General features: G+C 38.3%; 1 protein-coding gene across 11 annotated transcripts in view; it reads left to right on the forward strand.

Annotated features, from left to right (window-relative positions):
• Positions 1–20,170, forward strand: part of LOC107087110 (fibroblast growth factor receptor 3-like) — a 64,124-nt gene that overhangs the window by 11,886 nt on the left and 32,068 nt on the right. For all 11 annotated transcript variants that reach the window (XM_015378482.1, XM_015378485.1, XM_015378486.1 and 8 more), the window contains exon 3: positions 17,928–18,191. In XM_015378482.1, the coding sequence (XP_015233968.1) occupies positions 17,928–18,191 (264 nt within the window). The remainder of the gene's footprint in view (positions 1–17,927; positions 18,192–20,170) is intronic.

Consider the following 20,170-nt stretch of genomic DNA (forward strand, 5'->3'; position numbering starts at 1 on the left):
CCACTGTCGCTACAAGCATGCTTAGTGTGAGGGATTGTATTTGAGTCAATGAGTCAATGCAATCAACTGGTTTTCCTTAGATAGAAAACTTTCTATCAATTTGACTGTATGATCTGGTTGAACTGTAAAGTGCCTTGAGGTGACATGTGTTGAGAATTATGAATAAATTAATATGAAACTAAACTGTCTATAAATAGATATGTCTAGGAGAGAAACAGGACAAAGCACTGAAAAAAAGGCTCAACTCTTGTCATTTATATGTAAATGGTGTTGTTGATAGCAGCAGCCCAGCTGATGTGTGCATGCTCAGATTGAAGGGTGCCAGCGTTTGCCAACATAAAACACTAAATGCTTCACTCTCTATTGGCAACTTTTACGATTCTCTTACAGTAAGCTCAGGAACCAGGAAGTAGATAAGAGCTTCAGGCATAAAAGTCGTCGGCTCTGTACCTTCAGGTTTTAGAAGGGAAAAACTTGTTTTGATGTCTTGATGGCCGATTGTTCATAGGAAATATTTGTTTCCAATCTGAGTGTTTGATGAGAATTTGTAAATTTTTCTGTACATTTTTTACGTATTGGTTCTTTAACTTCATCTTCTATAAATCATCAATATTTGGTATTGCTCCATTTTTCTGCGTGTCCCCACCTAGTAGGTATGTCCGGCTTGTCCCCCCTGCTGCTTTCTGGGCTCCAGCAGAGTTCCCGTGTCCACAGATGGATGAGCTGTGGGGGTAAAATGACTGTCGTTTAGTGGCAGATGGCATGATTTCCCCTCAGAGAGGTGAAGTTGTTTCTTAGGTCGACGCTTTCAGTTTGTGATTTTGTGGGTGTGAAGAGTTGGATGGAGGTTTGATATATCTATGTGTCAGAAACTGATCAAAAGGTGCCGAGGACTGAAATGTCCTTAAAAGCTTGAAACAGCCTGAAAGCTTTTTTATTTTGCCTTTTTTATTCATTTTTGACCACAGACAGTGGTAATTTCTCTTTTTAATTTGTTTTTTTTTTTCTTTGCTGGTAATAGGATCCCTCCTAGAGGTGAAACAGCTATTTCTGCTTAAAAGAAATATAATAGTTGCTTTTCGCTTATGGAACATTTTCAATAAAAAAAAAAAAACCTGTAATTATTTCGAGGGAGGGTTTATTCCACCGAAGGCCCTGAAAGCATGTAATTTTATGTATAAAAAAAACTCACCCAAAGAACAAAACTGCCCATTAAAAAATAATCATAAAATGAGCTTTAAAAAGAGTCATTTCCAGACCTATTCCCTGTGTGCTTTAGTATAGCGAGGCGGTTCTGTGGTCTGTCTGTGAGGGAGTGTGACGTGCAGTCCCACATTTCCATTAACTCTGCACGGTTGTTTATTTGTCCAAAAGATGGTGGCATTCCTGAATGTTGGAAGAGAGGGGAAAATGCATTTTGGAAAGCCCGGTTAGCTGATGTCAGAGAGCAGTGATGAAGGACAGAGGCTGTATGTATGTGTGGCTCATTCTTCCACCTTTATTCACTGACCACACACACACACAGCCACACACACCTCCTGCTGGTGGCCTTTTATGTGACATTTTATCACTCTGTGACCACAAACCATGATGTATTCCATTAGTATTTTTGTGACAGACCTATACTTAGCCTGCAATGCTAAAGGGTGATCTATCTGCACCTTCTGCTGCAGATAGATTTGGGGAATTCTTTAGGTCATCCGTCCCACCCATCTTTTGACGCTTTTAACAGATTTTATTTCAAAATTCACCTGTTTCCAGCTCCATCTGTCTTTTGTCCCAACAGCATGAAACGCTGAGAAGAAGCAATTGCTTTCTCTTTCATGGAGCCACAAGGATCTGGCAACACCTGAGCTCCATCTCATTTGACTTCAACCTACTTTTTCTATCAGTGTTCAATCCTTTCATGGCGCCAACCAAAAGTAAACTTTTATATTTTTTGGATCCACCAAATTCTACAAAACCATTCTTTTATAATATATATGGATTTTTAAACCATTCTAGATGTTTTGTAGATGTAGTTTTGTTTTAAAAAAACTAATTTGGCTCTTTTATTTTTCAAACCACATCTATTTGTTTTGTCATTTTGTGAAATTTCAATGTTTATTTAGAGTAAAATAAGTGTAACAAGTTTAACCATTTCCAGATCATCAATTCCCTCTTTAAAAAAAAAAAACAGTAGAATCCTTTTTTATTCAGGCAGCTGACCAACAGTGTGCAGCAGCAAATGGAGGAGGGGCTACTACTGTATGTTTTCTCATTTAGGTGATATCTCGCTACTTTTTGCTTTATTGGATTAATTTTGCCTTTCTGTTGCATGTTGAAGGGATTTGTTTTCAGAATATCATCATCCATGTATAAATTATGAAGTAACCTACATCAATTCCCTGAAATCATCAAATTATGTGCTTCATGTGTGGGCTAAAGAGCCAGGAGAAATCAGGCTGTTTATCAAAACTTGGCTCTACTGTAAATAGCTCCTACTCTTTAACAGAAATATGTTAGCTTTTTAAGCCCCTGTATGATGTATACTTCCCTGGCAACGTTATCAGGAAATCTTTTGGCAATGCGTGGGAAAAATACAGGTCAAACAAGCTTTAGAGAAGGCTGATTTTTCAAACAATGGCAGCTTTGTGTTAACTCTATGATGCAAGTAATCAGGCAGACACTTAAGACACCTTTCAGTGAAGGTATTAAAAACTGAACAGTTCCCCTGTTTTTTTTTTTTTTTACTTTTTTGAAATAAGTGTACTAAACTATCATTTGTTAAAGGTTTACACAGTATTTCCAGACAAAATAAATGCCCTAAAATAATTTCTGTGCTACTTCCACTAACTTAATGTGGTCTTATTGAGTTTTGTGTTTTCCTTTCGTGTTACCATTATGGTATATAGTGGGTAATCTAAAGAAAGAAACAACTAAAATGCAGAAAAATTTGGTTTAATCGTATTTTGCCGGACAGCTCTGAGCATGTCCGATGCTGACGTCAGACAAGCAGTTTAATGGAGAAAATGTAAAAAGCATCAAATTGTATCAGAAAAGTCATAAAACATGGTTTAAAGATGTGCGTGGCATTCTTTAGTGAGTTTAGGATATAAAAAAGTAATTCTAGTACCATAATTACATTATTTATTGAAACCCGAATGTATATCTGGTTGCTCATGCGCAAATGAGCTGGTAATACGAATCGTACCTCTGGTACAGATTGGGTAGTGAAAACAATTACTAGCCTGAGTTTGCTAGTAAAAGGAGAAGTATTTCTAATGATACTAGCTGCAGCTAGGAAGAAAATAGTGCTGTCTCAAGAGGCGGGACATCCCGAAATGTAGCCAGTCACAAGTAGTTTACTTCCTCATATAAGTTCCACCTTCAAATAAAAAAATAAAAAAAACATTTTAAAAGTGACGAAAGTTGATAGTGCACAGTAATCAGATGTTAGGTTTTAAAGAAGATTACCTTTCACATAGGGCAAGGGTGTTTTGGAAGTATTGTTTAAAAAAGAAGAGTTAATTGTTTGAAACTTTTTTAACTGGTAACACAAAAGTAGAAAACAGGAAATCTTTAAGATTACAAACAGTTTTGCACTGAAATATGAGAGTCGAAATTATTGTTCTGTGCTACAGGGCAGGGATAGCTTTGGTTGCTTCTTTAATTTTACTTTTTAAAGTAGAAATTGCTCCAGAGGACTATCTGGTTTTAAATGTCTGCTTATGTTTGTCGTCTTTATTAAATCTGAGCTGCCAGCTGCAGATCAGCAGGTCACGCTCAGCCAGCTTGCCTCATTCAGACCCTGTCTGGTGCTCTCACCTGTCTGTGTGTTATTACACATCATTAAGGCCCTTTGAAATCTTCTCTACGAGCCGTCGATGAATTATGGATGAAAAGACAGATCTCCATGCCCGTGTCTAACCTGTGCCATCTTCATATTCCTGTTTTTTTCTCTGCTTGTGTTTCTTTGGACTTTCAGTGCACCTACATGAGGAGTTTTTGCACTTGAAACACATTGTTATTGGCCCAGAAATCTGCTTACTTTCTCCTTTTTTGATTTGTTTTGAAGTTTCTATCAGCCTTTAAGCTGATAGAAACTCCCTCCCACCCCATAGCTGCATGTACTGTGCTGCAGTCTAATGATGTCTTTGAGGCACTTACACACACTTCTCTGTTTCATACACACCTGTACATGTCCTGTGCTCTACCCTGGCTGCGGTTCAGGGCAGTTCTTGGCCCGTAGGCTGACAGTGCTGTTGACATACGGTAGGTTTTTAATTACAAAGCTCCCCCTTAAGGCAATTGTTGAGATACTTAACAGATCAAGCAGACAACAGGGGGAGCAGAAGGACTCATTGTGTCGTATCAGAATGACTATTCTAAAATTGGAACATAAGCCTTTTTTATTTCTTCCTTACAGCCAAAAAAATACAGTTTATTCAGCTTTGCTTTTTTATTAAAACATATCTGGTTTTTCACCCCCTCTTTATCATAATATGCACCTGTCCCACTGTCATTTAGATTTACTGCCATCAGTTATTGAGCTGAATGTTCTTCAGTGAATCGTCGGAATGTATTTGCCGTTTAAAAAAAAGCTGCCAATATATCAAGCAAGTTTTAACCTGTTTTACGATGTGTGTTTCCATGCTTTGAGCTTTCAATTCCAATGAGAAGGGTTTCATTTATAAGATATTTTAAGATCACGTAATGTCTTAGTTTGTTAAGTCCATTAGTAAATTTAACCCATAGTATCCACTTGGGCTATGCAGTTAATTGCATTTGCAGTATAATCCCAATTTAACAAAATGTAGTTTTTAAAATCACCGAGGTGCTTAATGTTGTTCAGAAAAAATTTAACACTGACTTTTTCACACCGGCCCTTAGTTGGAATTAATATGCTTAATGTGGGTTGGCACAACACAACCAGGCAGAGGAAGTTTAAAGCATGCTTCAAGGTCATGAAAACAATGGAACCCTAATGTGAAACATCAACATGCTTGTAGTGCAAAAATCTTTCCCACATCTGACAGATAAGAAGCCATGTTTAGATTTATAGCAAGATCAGACTCTAAACAATTGGATTTACCTCCAGCAACCCCTAACCACACCCCTATCACCAAAGTAGGCTGACAATTATATTATTATGATAATTCAACACACCTTAACCATTCATCCAATCAGTGGTAATTGGTTCTTCTATTTAGTTCTGTAGTCTATACCTTTTATTAGTCTCTGTAAACAAATAGGCAATTGTCCCAAAACAGGATTTATGTGTTCTGTCAAACCCCTACTTACTGGCATGGAAGACGTTTGTGTTTCTTTGCACCTTGAAGATAATGAGCAGTTTTCTAGCAACACTCTGCTGTACTCGTGTCTGTCCCACTCAGCAGAGCTGAGGCTCTCGCAGGAAGAAAGACAGAGTAAAGCAAACAGGACAACCATTCTTTTACTACACTTTCCCTGTAAATGAAACGCTGATGTGGATCGTACAGTAGATTGTTGCACAACCCCTGATGTTTTGCACTAATTACCAAATCCTAATTAATTGTGTCTGTATGTTCCCATTTTTTCAATTCCCCTGCTTTGCTTGGTATGGATGGAGACTCTCATGCCAGCTAATGCCTGGTGTAAACCCCACAGAAGCTCCAGAATGGAAGCTAACCTTGGATATGCTGATTTTTTGGACTCTATGTCTGCCTCCCCTTCCGATCAGAGGCCTAACAGTAAGAAGGCCTCTTTAGCTCAGCATGTTGGACGCTGTAAAACAGAGCCACAGAGGATCTTCCCCTTTGCATCTGTCTATCATTCCGACCTCTAACCATGAATAAACTGTAGTCTGGCTCTGCTGTTCGGCATTAGCATTTCTGTGAATAAAAAATTAGAGCCAACAGACAAGGGTTACAGTTTGTGTCAGAGGTTGAGAGAAGGAGGCAACGCTGCATATGTACATCCTGCTCTGGAAGTGTGTCCGCTCTCTTTCATCTTCTTCCTCACGTCTCCCTCCTCTTTTCTTCACTTTCCGTCCCTTTCTTTGTCTCCTCTTCCAAATGCATGCTCCTACACATCTGCTAACTTTACCCTTTTCCTTAATACAGTCTAATTAGGTCACCTACTTCTCGCTCCGTCTTTATTTTCTTTCCTTTCTTTCTGTAGTGCTTCATCCATCTATCTTTGTTCACTGCTGAAAAGATCCAGAGGTCTGTGCTCTCACCCTGATATGTGCTTCTGTTTAACACTCTCCCACTTCCAGCACAGCTGACACATCTAATATTGAAACCAAATCCCTCCCATCCCACCCCACACATGCACACACAGTATTCCCTTATGTTATTTTGCCAGGAGAGCTAAAATAATAAACCCTTGTACCGTCTGCAGAGTGTAATGGAAGCCGTCTTCACCTTGGAAAGAAGAAGGAGGAGCTGATGTCATTCTGCCTATAAGTTGTGCAGCTGATTTTATTCATAATTTTTTTCAATATCTGATGTGAAAAGATTTTTTTCTTAGTTTTAAATGTCTGTTTGGTAATAGTCTGCACTGTTTCCAATGTGATCTTTATCACAGCACACAGAGGCCTGTTTGGTGTGAATCACAGAATAAAATCCTGCTAATCATTAAAGCTTTGTAGAACTCAGAGGGGTTTAGGGCCGGTGTCTATCTGGAAGGATCAACTTAAACAACTGTGATAGAACTGGTTTGGTTTTCTGACAGCCTGCTGATAAAGTGAGGCTCTAACTGACAGAAACCATAGAAGCAGTCCTGCGCAGGAAAGAGAGCATGGATATAAGTGATAACAACAGACGCTACAAAAGCTCACAACTGTAAATAAAGCTAAAAACCCTCCTAGTTAAAAGGGTTTTTTTTTACATTTGGTATGTGATAACCACAATTATCACTGTTTCGGCTTTGGATTTTCAGCCCCCTTTAGATGGAGGCGGCATCATGCAGCAGGAGATGCTTTTATTTAACATTTCAGTTCAGTTTATTTCTGTAAATTCAATTCAAAACACACGTCATCTTGATTTATTTTATAGAGACAATTCAATCAGATCATCCAGTCAGAAAAAAAAATTCTATATAAGCTTAACCAGGTGAATGCATCCAGTCATCAACATGCAGGAGCCACCCCTCCTGGATTAGCAGACATTTGCATGAGTGCAGAGAAGGAGCATCATCTCATACATGTGACATTTTGGTTACCTCATGGTTTAATATGCGCACAGAAAACATTCATGTGTATGGAGAATAGGTTTAAATTAAACTGATTGTATAATTATTTATCAAACGTGACTTTTTGACATTCTTACTTAACTCCTCTCAGAAGACATGAGGGAATATATAAGACTTTGTGTTCTAGATCCAAGCTAATATGGCCGCCTATCACACTTTTAATAAATCAGTGAATTTCTTCCCTTTCTGCGAGGATACACACTGTTATCTCTGGCGTTTATCTTGGGCTGCTTTAGTAGTTCTCCCTGTGTGTAGGTGTGTTTGTGAAGAGGTCACACTTGGCGCCCTGGGAGGTCAGGGCAGGGTTCTAGTTGAGGTCATCAGAGGTCAGAGTTCAACATTTCAATCAGCCATCTCCTCATGCTGTGTCAGTGTGTTTGAAGATGGTTTCCATCAGCTGTTTTGTGTCTCCAGACGTCCAGATAAGAGACGTTCAGGCACTACTTTCAAACTTTGAAAAGTTGTTTTCAACCAGGATTGCAAATTATGCAACCTGACATTTTTATAACTGACTTTTATAACTTTAAGTCAGTTTTTTTTAAAGATTTTTTTTTTTTTTTAAATGTTCTTTGTCTCCATCATTTGACATTCCCATGTCATCCTGACTTCCATTGGGAACGTTCATGAAAATCGCCCCCCAGAACATGAAGGGATCCTGCTGCTCAAACTAGAGACTCTGCAGTGAGCATTCATACCTCATAAAGCCACCTTGTAATCAGATTGGTTCCTTGGTGTTGTTTTGAGAAGTCTAATTATGTTGTCCAGTAACCCCCTCCTTGCGCTCACTTTGCAGACATCTTGGCTGTTTGGGGGTCCGGCTTCTTACACTTGTCTGCTGAATTGAAACTAGGCCAGCTCGTCTTTGGAATGACAATTACCATGAGCCAGACCCACACCCTGTTCTTAGGCAGAAGGGATGGGGGGGGCAAAAAGGGTCTGAAAGGAGTGAAGACGATTGGGCTCTGCCAAGAAACTCTGGATGTACAGTCGCTTCCGATGCTCGTTAGTGCAGCTGAGCTTAGGTCCAGGCCTGAGCGGGAGTGGAGGGGGAGGAGGGGTGTTCATGCTGGCACAGTCCGGGGCGGGATGTTTAGAGGCGAGGTCTATCTTTAACTTGATTTTGGGGGCTCTTTTGATGAAGCGGCACAGCTTGGTGGAGAGACCCTTCCCCCTTTTCTCCCTCTCCTCCTTGATCTCTCTCCTCTTGGCAGGCTTCACTGCATCGGTGTGAGGTTGTCAGGCCGGCCCAGATTAAAGGCATTGTCCAGAGGTATTTACATCCGGCCAAACCATATTAAACAGAGATTAGGGGTTTTCACTGCACATTTGAGAAAGGAGAGGAGAAAAAGAAAAACGAGTGACAGAAGAGGGAGACTTTCCAAAGACGAGCAGGATTTACAATCTGAGTGGTTCTGAAATGAAGGAAGAAAAATGTGCTCTTTGTTAAGGGGGGAGGAGATGCTTGTTGTTGTTGGTGGTGGTGAGATGCAAAGTTGGGGGGGGGGGGGGGGGGTTGTGCAGATCCTGTTTGAAGGTCATGTGATACTGGCTTGTCTGACAGGTTGTTGAGCGTGCCAAGCGCTTGGCAGCCGCTGCAGTTTTTAGAGCAGAGGAAGTAGAAGCTGAAGAATCTGTTGGCGGGAACAGCGAGCAGACGAGCTGCTGCTGCTGCTGCTGCTGCTGCTGCTGAGGACATCCCAGTCTGAGGCTGCCTGTCTGTTTATAACGCTCCAGCTCTGTGTATAAAAGGTGTTCACCTAAACTTTGGGTTTCATAGCGACAGATACGATAAAAGTACGACAAAAAAGACGTTATATATAGTGTATAGATGGATGCTTAGAATAAGAAGTGAACAATTAAAGCAAGATTAACTTTCATACTTTTCTAAATCTAAGTTCATTTGTTGTTGGGTTTTTTGTTTTTTCTTGGAAAGAACCCAACAATATGCTGTATACAGTAGTTGTGTAATTTTACAAAATGGTCCACCAGGCTTTACAATCCAGCAATTTCATGTAATCTGTGTACAGCAATGAAAACTACAGACCCTGTGGGACAAAGGTACATTTTTCCACAGCAGAAACCGATATAAAAATATGTAAACCTTTCTTTAAATATTTTAAAATGTGCCCTTAATTTGAGCAGGTACATAAGATGATCTACCATGAAATAAAGATTTTAAGTCTTAAAATAAGATAATTAGAAATCATGCACTTGATATAAAGATAATGATGAAGTATGTTTTATTTTATTTTAAAAGTATATCATCCTATTACAAGATAGAAAACTTTTTTTTGTTAAAAAAAACTTACTTTAAGAAGAATTTACTTACTAGAACTAGAAAAAACAAATACTGTGAAAATACTGCTCAGTTTGCCTGACGTTATTAACAGCTAGCGTACAGAATCAAATGTTATACTAATGATGTTATACTAATGATGTTGCAAAAAGACCAAATCTCCACCACACTGAATTCAGAGTTCCTATGATAAAACAGCTTTGTTTTTTCATTTTAAATCAGCTCTGTTGTGTGAAAGCAAAAGCTGTGGAAGTGATTGAGGTTATAGGAAACATCATCTTCACTAATAGCTGCAGCCATATATTGTGAACCTGTTTGCTGATCAGCATTCATTTCTTATTATATTTGCAGGATGCTTATTGCATTTGAGTTGAAATATCTGAGCTAAAGTTTAGCTGCATAAGTTATTGAATCCATACATGCAAATCCCATTTTGCTGCGGGTTATTTTGTCTCCGGTGCAGGCTCCGTACACATCTGGAACTCTGAGTGATTGCTGAATGCTCGGAAACCGGGAATCCAGCCTTTTACAGTAGTAGAAGCAAACTAATTACCTGCAACAGGCCATTTGTTGCTGAACTATATGCTGCTGCTCTGGGAGCAGACCTGCTCTGCACATGTGGGAAACACGGCCTTGTCGTATGATTAGTTAAATGTAGTGAGGAGGAGGAAAAAAGGGAGCAGAATAAAGATAAATGTCTCCCCGGATCATCTGGAATCCATTGCTTTCTAAAGCAGTTCAAACTCAGATATGGCTTTAAATAAGGCAAATTCTGCTGCTTTTCTACTCAAATCAAATCAAAGTACCTGTTAGGTAAGTCAGTCCAATAATCTGTTATTATTTATATGGCATCTTGTTAGGCTATTTGGCCCTAAGGAGGGGATGGCTGCAAAATAAAGGGCATGGGTGAACAATTTCTACCTTAATGCATATATATAATGCATATATTAGTGTCTTTTTCATATTCTGTCACATTAATAAACCTCAATGGATTTAAATATGGGATTCTATGCTCAAAACCAACACAAAGTTTGATAATCTGAAAAACATAGTGTGCATTTGATGCTGCCGCCATCATGCTTCCCGATGGGGATGCAGCTGGGCAGAGGGCTCTGTTATCATCAAACCAAACAGTCAACATTTTTGTTGGTGTCATTTAAAAATGGCTTTCTATAAATATTTGTCCAGGCACCAGATCCCAGGTGAATTGTGGGCCTCATGGGGCTCTGTAGGCTGCATTTTTCAGCTTTTTTTTTTTGCCAGTCTGTCAAACACAATCCCAATAAAACACATTGCAATTGTTGGTCGTGATAAGATTTTCACGTAGTGTGAAAGCTGTAGCAGAGCACCTGACACCCTGCAGTGTTTCAGTAAATGTCATTTTAAATCCAACTATACTAAATCAAGCTGATATGACAGACATCACAGAGATGGTTAGTCTACACTTCTTCCTGGTCCTCCAAGATCTTTTACTCAACCCTGCAGCGTTATGTGTGCACATTATATAGGGAGACGTTTGGAAAGACTTCCCACATAAAGAGCACTTTTTATCCCTGGGGCCTTGGCCTGCCCACTGGCCCCTGAAGAAGTTTGTAGAGGATAAATAAACCTCTTCAGATGCACAGAAAAGATGGAGGCTCTGTACGGCACTTTAACAGACAACACAGCCCAGTATCTGAGAGACAGACTTTATATTATTCTGAAGGGCTATTTGTTATGATATTGCTCTGAAAGGGTAAGAAGGGCCAGGAGGGCATGGGCCTCTTGATTTATGGAGTGACTGTCCAGCCAGGGCCACAGAACTACACAGACAAAGCACCTCGTTTACAATCCTCCACACACACACACATCTGAACCCACATCCACATTGAAAAGTAGATCTCACACATTGCTTCCAGCTGGGGTTCGGTTCCGGCGATAGCGCTGCGACCCTCTGCTCCAACAGCTCACACATGGTGTGCCGGACGGGAAAGCAGCGGGAATGTGGAGATGTTAATATGTAGCTGGATGGAACCAGAAAGCCGGAACAGAACTTTGGTTGATCTGCTTTGTTAGTTTTTGTTTCTCTATCAGACATCTTTAGCATCACACATTACCAGTTTAAACGGTGCTAATGATCTGAAAAAGAAACCATCAGCACATTCTACCTAAATAAACACATACAGCGTTTGTAGACCAAATTATCAGGATTTCAGCAATGTTTTTTCTGTCCTGTTTAAAAAATAAAAAAAAACAGTTCAAGGTCAGTTCTTGTACATCAAGGTTTGGAGAAGAATATTATTTCAGGGTGAGATTGTGGAAAATAAACCTGAACAGGATTTAGGATTGTTTCTTGGTGCTTTCACTTTGCGTGCAATACAGGAATTACTACTAAACATGGTTTTATTATTTTGCATCAAAGGACATTTGAAACAATCTTTCACGTTGGCAACTAGCATAGCTACTTTGGTTAGGATAACTAAATTAACAGTGTTTTCCCTTAAGCTCTTTGGTGTTTTTGCTAAACAAACCACAAACTATGTCTCTGTAAAATAAAGGGAAAGAAGCTTCTTCTTTAGTTTTTTTATGTCCAATAAACTAATGTTGCAATTATTAAACATTTTTCACTCGGTTATAACTTCTACAGTGAAGAGCCTATTTGTAGTTACTTTTAATATTTCACTTATATTTCACAATTCTGATTACTTGTTAGATCCAAATATTTTTTACTTTCAATCAACAGCTTGTGTTTTGTGTGTTTCTTGTTTAAAGTTTTAGATCTTCTCAGGTGACCAGTGTTTGTTTCTGTGTGAATTTTCCATCATAATACTCAGAATACCAAACTTTAGATTTTGCAACAATCCTGTTCTTTTGCAGGCGTTGTAGTGTTTTGGAAGTTTTCCTGTAGTACTGACCATCAGTGTAAAACCCAGATTAATTGCCTGAGTTTACCAACACCAACTGTTGTCTCTATCAATGGTTCACTGGAAAACAACAGCAAAAAGACAGCAGTCTCATTTTAATGTTTACATAACCCATAATGCAGCATTTTTTTCCTTAAGATCTACATTTTTTTAGTTTAAATTGTTCAAAAAACTGTAAAATCCACTTAAAACCAGTTGTTATGCCTTCACCCCTCTAAAGATTACTTTCCCAGATTATTATTGTTTATAACTTCACAGAACCTTACCTTAACAAATCTAATTTTATTTCAGGATTAAAAAAATGTTTGCTTCAGCCACACATCCTGTCCAAGTAAAAATATATGTTAAAGTCATTCTCCTCCATAAGTTAAGAACAGGGATCTTCTTACCAACACAGATTGGCACAGCTGGCCACACAGCTGCACAATTGTTTCCTTTCTTTCAATAATGGCTGAAAGTAATTAGGAATTCCTCTATGCATATTTCTCCTTAGCTCATTCATAGAACAGTTTTTTTAAAACCTCTGACTTCAAACTGCAGGATTTCTACCATTTTACAGTCTGGACTAAAGCTCCATAAGTTGAGGATCTGCTGCCTAACAGTTGTGCATTCACAAAACGTGAGGTCCTTCAAGCTGAGGACACTTTAATGCACTGCAGCTTTAAATCCACATTTCAAAGTTCAGAATCCAAAGTAGCAGCAGATAATTTAGCCTTGAAGAAGAACAAGAAAGGTGGCCTTTGCTTTGTTTCTGTGTGACACCTAAGAAATTGGATTCTTTAGAACATGCTCTGTGCATCTCTGCTTTGCTTTGCTCTCTCTGTATATTGCATTTGTTCAGCTTCTGGCTCTGTAAACATCAAAGTTGGAAATGAATATTCTTCTTATGTATTTTGCCCAAGATCAAAGCAAAAGATCCGCAAACACATTGCACCCTCCCGACTCGCTGTTAACAAATGCTAATTGAATATTTTCTGCCGGTAAAACTGTCACGTTTGGAAATCTTTTATAAAGCCTGAATGAACTGTGCATTTAAAGAGAAAATGTGTGCTGCATATAAGGAATGCTGCTGTCCATTCAGAAAGGAATCTGTAAAGTCCAATATGAGCAACGACTCTCTGGAGAATTTTATATCTACCTTATAAAGCTGCTTTTTTCATGTTTAAGACCTGAAAATACTCTGCAGTCCATTTTCTCAGGTTTCCTTCTCAAACACAAAAAGGTAGGGAGTCATTCATGCTGGGTTTGAATTTATGCGCTGTGCTCTGCTGCTTTAGTGGGTTTTTTCTTCTCCTGAATGGAGCTTTTTGTTTTAACAAGAAAAGTGCTGTAAATCTGGTAGTCGAATCCAGAGGCCACTGAGCAGCTCCTGTTGGTGTATTATTGACTTAACATCTCTGCCACGGATAAAGACAAAAGGACCTCTTGGGAATCCTTGAAACATTTTCAAGAAACATTTTTGAGACTGTACAGACATTTGACTTTTATCCTACATTCATTTAGGCAGCATTACCTATTACTGTAACCCAGGACTCCCATGTTTAGAGTGGGGGTCCCCCCCACCCCCACCCCAGGGACGTGGGCGTTTTCACAAGATGTTTTTCACAGTCATCGTGAAGTAAATCCCTGAGATACAGTATACAGAAGGCCAAAATACATCATGACAAATACATTTGAGTTTCCTATGAAATAAGTAGATGTGACATTTATTTATTCATCTAATTCAGGAGTTCCCAAACATGTCAGCTTGTGACCCTATAAATTATAGTTATACAAACTGATAACAACATATAAATACATCGTTAATATAACATTACGTTGTTATTTCAATATACGAATATAGCGTGAAGTAATAATATTCATTTTGAAATGTATTTTCATGACATTTAATTAAGTCTTCATTTTAATTCAATAGTTATTTCATAGTTTATTGGTATATTGTTTAATAACTGAATTGTGTTTTAGATAAATGGATAAATGTTTCATCTACTTATTTTATTGGACATTTATTTACTTCAATTGGTGTTTCACGACCCCCCTGGTGGGTCCAACTACTGACTTTATGAACTCCTGATAAAATAAATGCTTACTCAGATATGAGGTATATTCACCGCCTAGTACTTTGCTCCATAAATATTGCAGGTAGTGTAATCTGCGCTGCATTCTGGAAAGTGAAGATACTTTGTTCTACTTGCAAAACTGTGTTAATTTGTGCCATGGAAAACCAACTACTCTTCCACTCCCTCTCTGTCCCAATGATGCGTTTAGATACCGACACTGTCTGATTTTACTTAATTTTTACAAATTTCAAAAATCGATCAAATGAGTAAAAAAATTTCTTAAAATAACTGTATTTGGCCTTAATTTGAGCAAGTTAATAAGATGATCTGGCAATTGAATAACTAAGTTTAGCCATAAATAGGACAATTAGATATTATGCACACAAAATTCAATTCAATTCCGTTTACTTGTAAAGCGCCAATTCATAACACATGTCAACTCAAGGCACTTTACAATTCACCAGATCATACAGTCAATTTGATTCAAAGTTTTCTATCTAAGGAAAACCAGTTGATTGCATTGACTCAATGACTCTTCAGCAATCCCTCACACTAAGCATGCTTGTAGCGACAGTGGAGAGGAAAAACTCCCTTTTAACAGGGAGAAACCTCCAGCAGAACCAGGCTCAGTGTGAGCGGCCATCTGCCAAGGCTGACTGGGGTTCAAGGAGACAGAAGCAGAGATACAAAAAGAAACTATAAAACGCGGCCCCATCTAGGAAACACACAGCCAGGCAGACAAGCTCCGAGCCATCTCCCATGTCAGAGGATAAAGATCCAGACAGTCACAAAATAAGATATTGGAGTTGGGGTTTTTTTTCACTTATTTAAATGTAAACCACCCTTTTTCTTTAGAAAATTGTCTTATTTGCCTACTAATATCAAGGGAAAATACACCTTTATGACTTGGCCCTGCTTCCGTTATTTGTCTCTTTTGTCTTCATGAAAAACCTGCATTTATGCTTAGGTTTAATAGGGATGTCCTGATCTGATGTTGATATGGGAAATCAGTTTGATATATTAGCCAAAAAACAAATAACGGAATATATCAGCCTGCACCTAATATGACTGATAGAAGCAATCAACTTCTGTTTAAAATGTATGTAATCCAGTGGTTAATCATACATGGGTCAATTATTTTAATTCTTTATTATGGTTCTCTGTTTGAATATCATTCTATAAAGCCTTTTCTGATATTCAACACTAAGTGATAAATATTAAAAATAAGCATGATTTTTTGCTGATGTATCAGGTCAGTATTGATATTTGTCAATTCTGAAAGTATTGTATGTTAAATAAAGTTGTATTTGGGCTAAGGCTGGGTATTGGTTTAAATCTCGAGAATTTATTAGGATTCTCAAGATTTAGAATTTATTGTTTTCAATCCAATACGATCACTCTAATCTCTAATTGGATTGCTGATAATAAAAACATGTATTTTGGGCTGTTAATCTGAATCACATGACTGTGTAATTGGAAATTAGACAGGAAATTAGATATGTATCATTTTTAACTCAGCCCTAATCTGGATATCTTAGTTAAACTACACCCCAAAAAAACAGTTATCATTAATTATGGGAGCCTTCATAGGAAATTGGTGGATTTTATGTATGCAAGTCAGGGTAAAAAAACGTTGGACACAAATGCATGCAACACTTTTCGTGTTTATGTTTGTAAAAAAAAATGTTCTATGCTATGAATGAATTTCCTTCCACTTTGCAGCTATGCAGTCAATGTTCTCAGTGTGGTTGTCTATTTTGACCTTTTCTCCTGTCCTCTGACTTTGCTTTGGGGTCATCTTTTTCACAAGGGCTGCTGAAGGATGTTTTTACCCGTCATTTTTTTGTAGTTGGTGTCTTTGCCAACATAAATCACAATCTTAACATATTCAGCTCCGGTAGGGGGTTGGACCGTCTCTGGGTTTTGTGTGTAAACAGGTGCATGTTGAGTAATTTGTTTCAGAAGGGGTTGGAGACGTACTTAAAGTATGCAAGCATTAGTAGCCTCACAAGTGGCCTTTGTGTCCTTGTGTACAATTGTTTCCTTTAGGCTATGCTAAATCCTTGCATTGTGTTTTTGGAATATGAATAAGAAGAGACACCTAATATGAATCAACAAAGAACCTCATTGTCGTATCCAGACTTGTCTTTCTCCTCCATCCTCCTGGCTGGTCTGCATCCTTAGTAAAGTTGGTAAACATGTTGATTTTTCCATGCAGGAATAAATGAGCTGGTGTTTTGCGCAGAGGAGGCTTTCCTCTCAGCCCAGATCTGTCATCTTCTGAAAGCTGTGCTTTGCCTTATGGCTTGACAGCAGCTTTTCCTGTTTTTAAGCAAAATAGCATGACTAAGTTTTTTTCTCAATTTGGATTTAGAAGAAAAGAAAAGTGCCATTTATGAAAACCAGTAAATATTAGCTATGTCACAGTCAGGTTTGCTGTACTCTCCACACCAATGTAGATTGTTGTATTTGCCAAATCCAGGTCTGACCCTGAAACATCAGCAAAATTGAGGCTTTAAAACTCAGTAGCATTTAAGTAGAGTAAGAAAAACTCATTTTTTTATATCTGTATCGTGATTGCTCCCCATTTAATTCAGTCTTCTAGAAATTCAACGGTCAGACCTTTGTGGCTTTAAAAGCTATAGAATATAAGCACAGCATTCAGCAGATTTATTTCATCCTTTGCTGTCTGAGTGCAGGGTGCAGACACACAAACACACACAGACCAGGCAGTATACTTTCCTTTTAACCGTAAAATATCATTGTATAGGGTGAAAAAAGCATTTATTGTGGAAAACCCCAGATTTATTAGATCAACGGAAGAATTTTCCAGGCCTATAATACAGTTCTGTGAGCTTTGCACCAGAAAATAGACAATGATTGTTAAAAACTGGCCAAGCAAACTAAGGCTGCATTGGTGAAGGAAACTATGGGGGGAAGTCCAGCTAAAAGCAAAAGGATTAGGTTTAAATCTAACGATTATTTTCTAGTTGATTAATCTGCAGATTTTTTTTTTTTGTATTGTTCATTAAATAATCTAATGAAGGTGATAAATAGAGAATACTTCACGGCTTTTAAACAAGCTGAAGCTATAAAATTATGTAATTTAAGGATTTAAAGATAAAGCATATCTACAGACAAAGAAATCTATTTTCTTAAATACCAAATTAATGAACACGATTTTACCATAATTTCTGCTCTTGGTTGGTGTTACTGATGAAAGCAATATCTGAGATCAGGTATCAAAGTAAATGTACAATGTTACTGAATTATAAATTTTATTCAAAGCAAAAATTAGCTAAATAAATACTTAAAATAATTAATTGAAAGTATTTAAAAATATAGAAACTGTAAACAGCTATGCGTATTGGTTCATTCAATGTGGTTTAAATCAACCTTTGCTGGTTTGTATATATAAAAAATATATATATTTTTCTCTTTCTTTATTTTCAGACTCAGTATCCAGTGAAGCAGCGTTTCTGGAGAACTTTGTCTTGGGCACAGGGGAGACTCTGGAGATGTCCTGCAACCCGGAGGACCCCTCCAAGCCTGTTGTCTGGTTCAAAGACGCCGTCGGACTGGTGTCTGGCAACAGGACGCGAGTCATCCAACGGACTTTACGCATCATCAATGTGTCGTATGAGGACTCTGGAGTCTATACGTGCCGGTTGGCCCATACCAACGCCCTGCTCAACAATTACACCATCAAGGTGACAGGTGAGAGATAAGTGGCGAACCAGAGTTGGATTCTTTATTTCCTGCTGAAATAGGTCCAATTATAGCGGTTACCTTTATGATTTTCTCCTCTCCACACACCATGCCTTCAATCTGTAATATGGGCCGTGTTTTCACCTCATACTGGAACAGGCTTTCAGCCGTGAACACTCAGCCAGATCTCCCCCTACTGATGCACAGTTGAAGGTGAAATTCATTATCAGGGCTCTGTGGTGAAAGCCGGGAGCTAATAAGACTGCAAGGAGAAGAGGAAGTGAGGTAGGGACTGTGGGTGGTGGTGGTTGGGTCAGAAGGAGGCGAGCAGCAGCTTAAAAGTCAGGAGGCGCTTTAGCGTAAAACTCAGGACACCAGCTGAGTCTTCTATTGACACGTAATTAGAAAGCAATTAGCTTCAAAGATCGCAGCATTGAAAACAGATGGGGTGGCAATAAATGCACAAGTTTACCCCCCTTACCTCCTCAGATACACACATACTATTCCAGCACTACTCAGAGCTGGAAATCTCCTTTAGGTCCAGCATATTTGCTTTATAATGTCATGCTTTCCTCATCATTGATTTCTAAGCAAAAGTGTCAGATATTATATGTTTTATCCCTTAAATGAATTTCTCAAATAAAACCAGATAAGCACATTTGCTTTCAGCTCCTCACAGCATGCCTCAGGGATTAGGATCATATTTGATTGAATTTTATTGCAAGTGTTAGTGAAGTGAAGCTTTAGTGAAGTGCAATTTTAACGCTCGTGTGCCTGCATGAATCAACAGAAAAATCTGACGTTTAACAGCATGAGGCGACAATATCCTGTTTTCCCCTTTAGTGCCGACTGCTTCCCTCCCACTACTTTAAACAATCCACCTTTGCTCTATCTGGAAACACACAGAGAGCCATTGTGCTGATCCTCAAATATTTGCAGATNGCCGACTGCTTCCCTCCCACTACTTTAAACAATCCACCTTTGCTCTATCTGGAAACACACAGAGAGCCATTGTGCTGATCCTCAAATATTTGCAGGTGAAAGAAACCTCCAGTTTAGTGGTATTATTAGATGATACTTGGTGTTGGGTTCATGGAAGTACGATGAGACTTGAGAAAAATGTTCATAAAATGAACATTTTCAAACAATATTATTAAAAAAAGGATTGTTATTTAGAATAATCCAATCCAAGTTTGATGATTCGAGCTAATCCAGGCATAAGTAAAGACTTATCCAAATTGCTATGGAGTGAATTGTTCGCCATTGCTGTTGCAACCACAACATGTCTATATGGATTTTTTTTTTTCTATGGCAGTTCTTTTAGGCACGAAAGTGGATGCGATTTTCGGGTAAAAGCAGGTTAGCATACGGCACGTGACAGATTTTAGTATGAATGTTTTTGTTAACAAGTTGGTACTATTTCCCAGAAATATTCTACATTGTGGGGACTTTAGTTTTAGGACCAAGTTGTGAATTTAGTTTAGATTAGGGTTAGGTATGTGTTCCAGCTTTTTTTTTTATTGTCATTACACTGTCAGAGCAACAAAATTCACTCTGCATTTAACTCATGCCCTTGGGGAGCAGTGCGCTGCCATTGCGCGGTGGACATTTAATCTGGATTAAATGTCTAGATTTTATGTTCTAAGCCTGTCAATGTGTAACAACATCAAATAAGCTAATTAGCAAAATCAGAGAGAATAAACATGATTTATCTTTCTTTCATCCAGAAGTTGTTCTTAATTGTCTTACAAGCTCAAAGTGATAATAGGTCTAATTAGTGAGGAAAATATGCTGGCATATACCTTTTATAGAAAAAAAGAGCATTTACCGAGTATTTCAGAGTATCTTAGCATCTGAAAGCATTTTTTTCCTTTTAAAAAAACCTACCTCACTTTTGTTCTATTATAGTTGCAAGCTGTGATGCATCAAATCTGCTTCAAAATTCTCCCAAAATAATCTTTTTTAAAACAACAATGATGGACAAACTT

The sequence above is a fragment of the Cyprinodon variegatus genome, unplaced genomic scaffold (assembly GCF_000732505.1).
Source record: "Cyprinodon variegatus isolate N-32 unplaced genomic scaffold, C_variegatus-1.0 Scaffold173, whole genome shotgun sequence".
Lineage (NCBI taxonomy): Eukaryota > Metazoa > Chordata > Actinopteri > Cyprinodontiformes > Cyprinodontidae > Cyprinodon > Cyprinodon variegatus.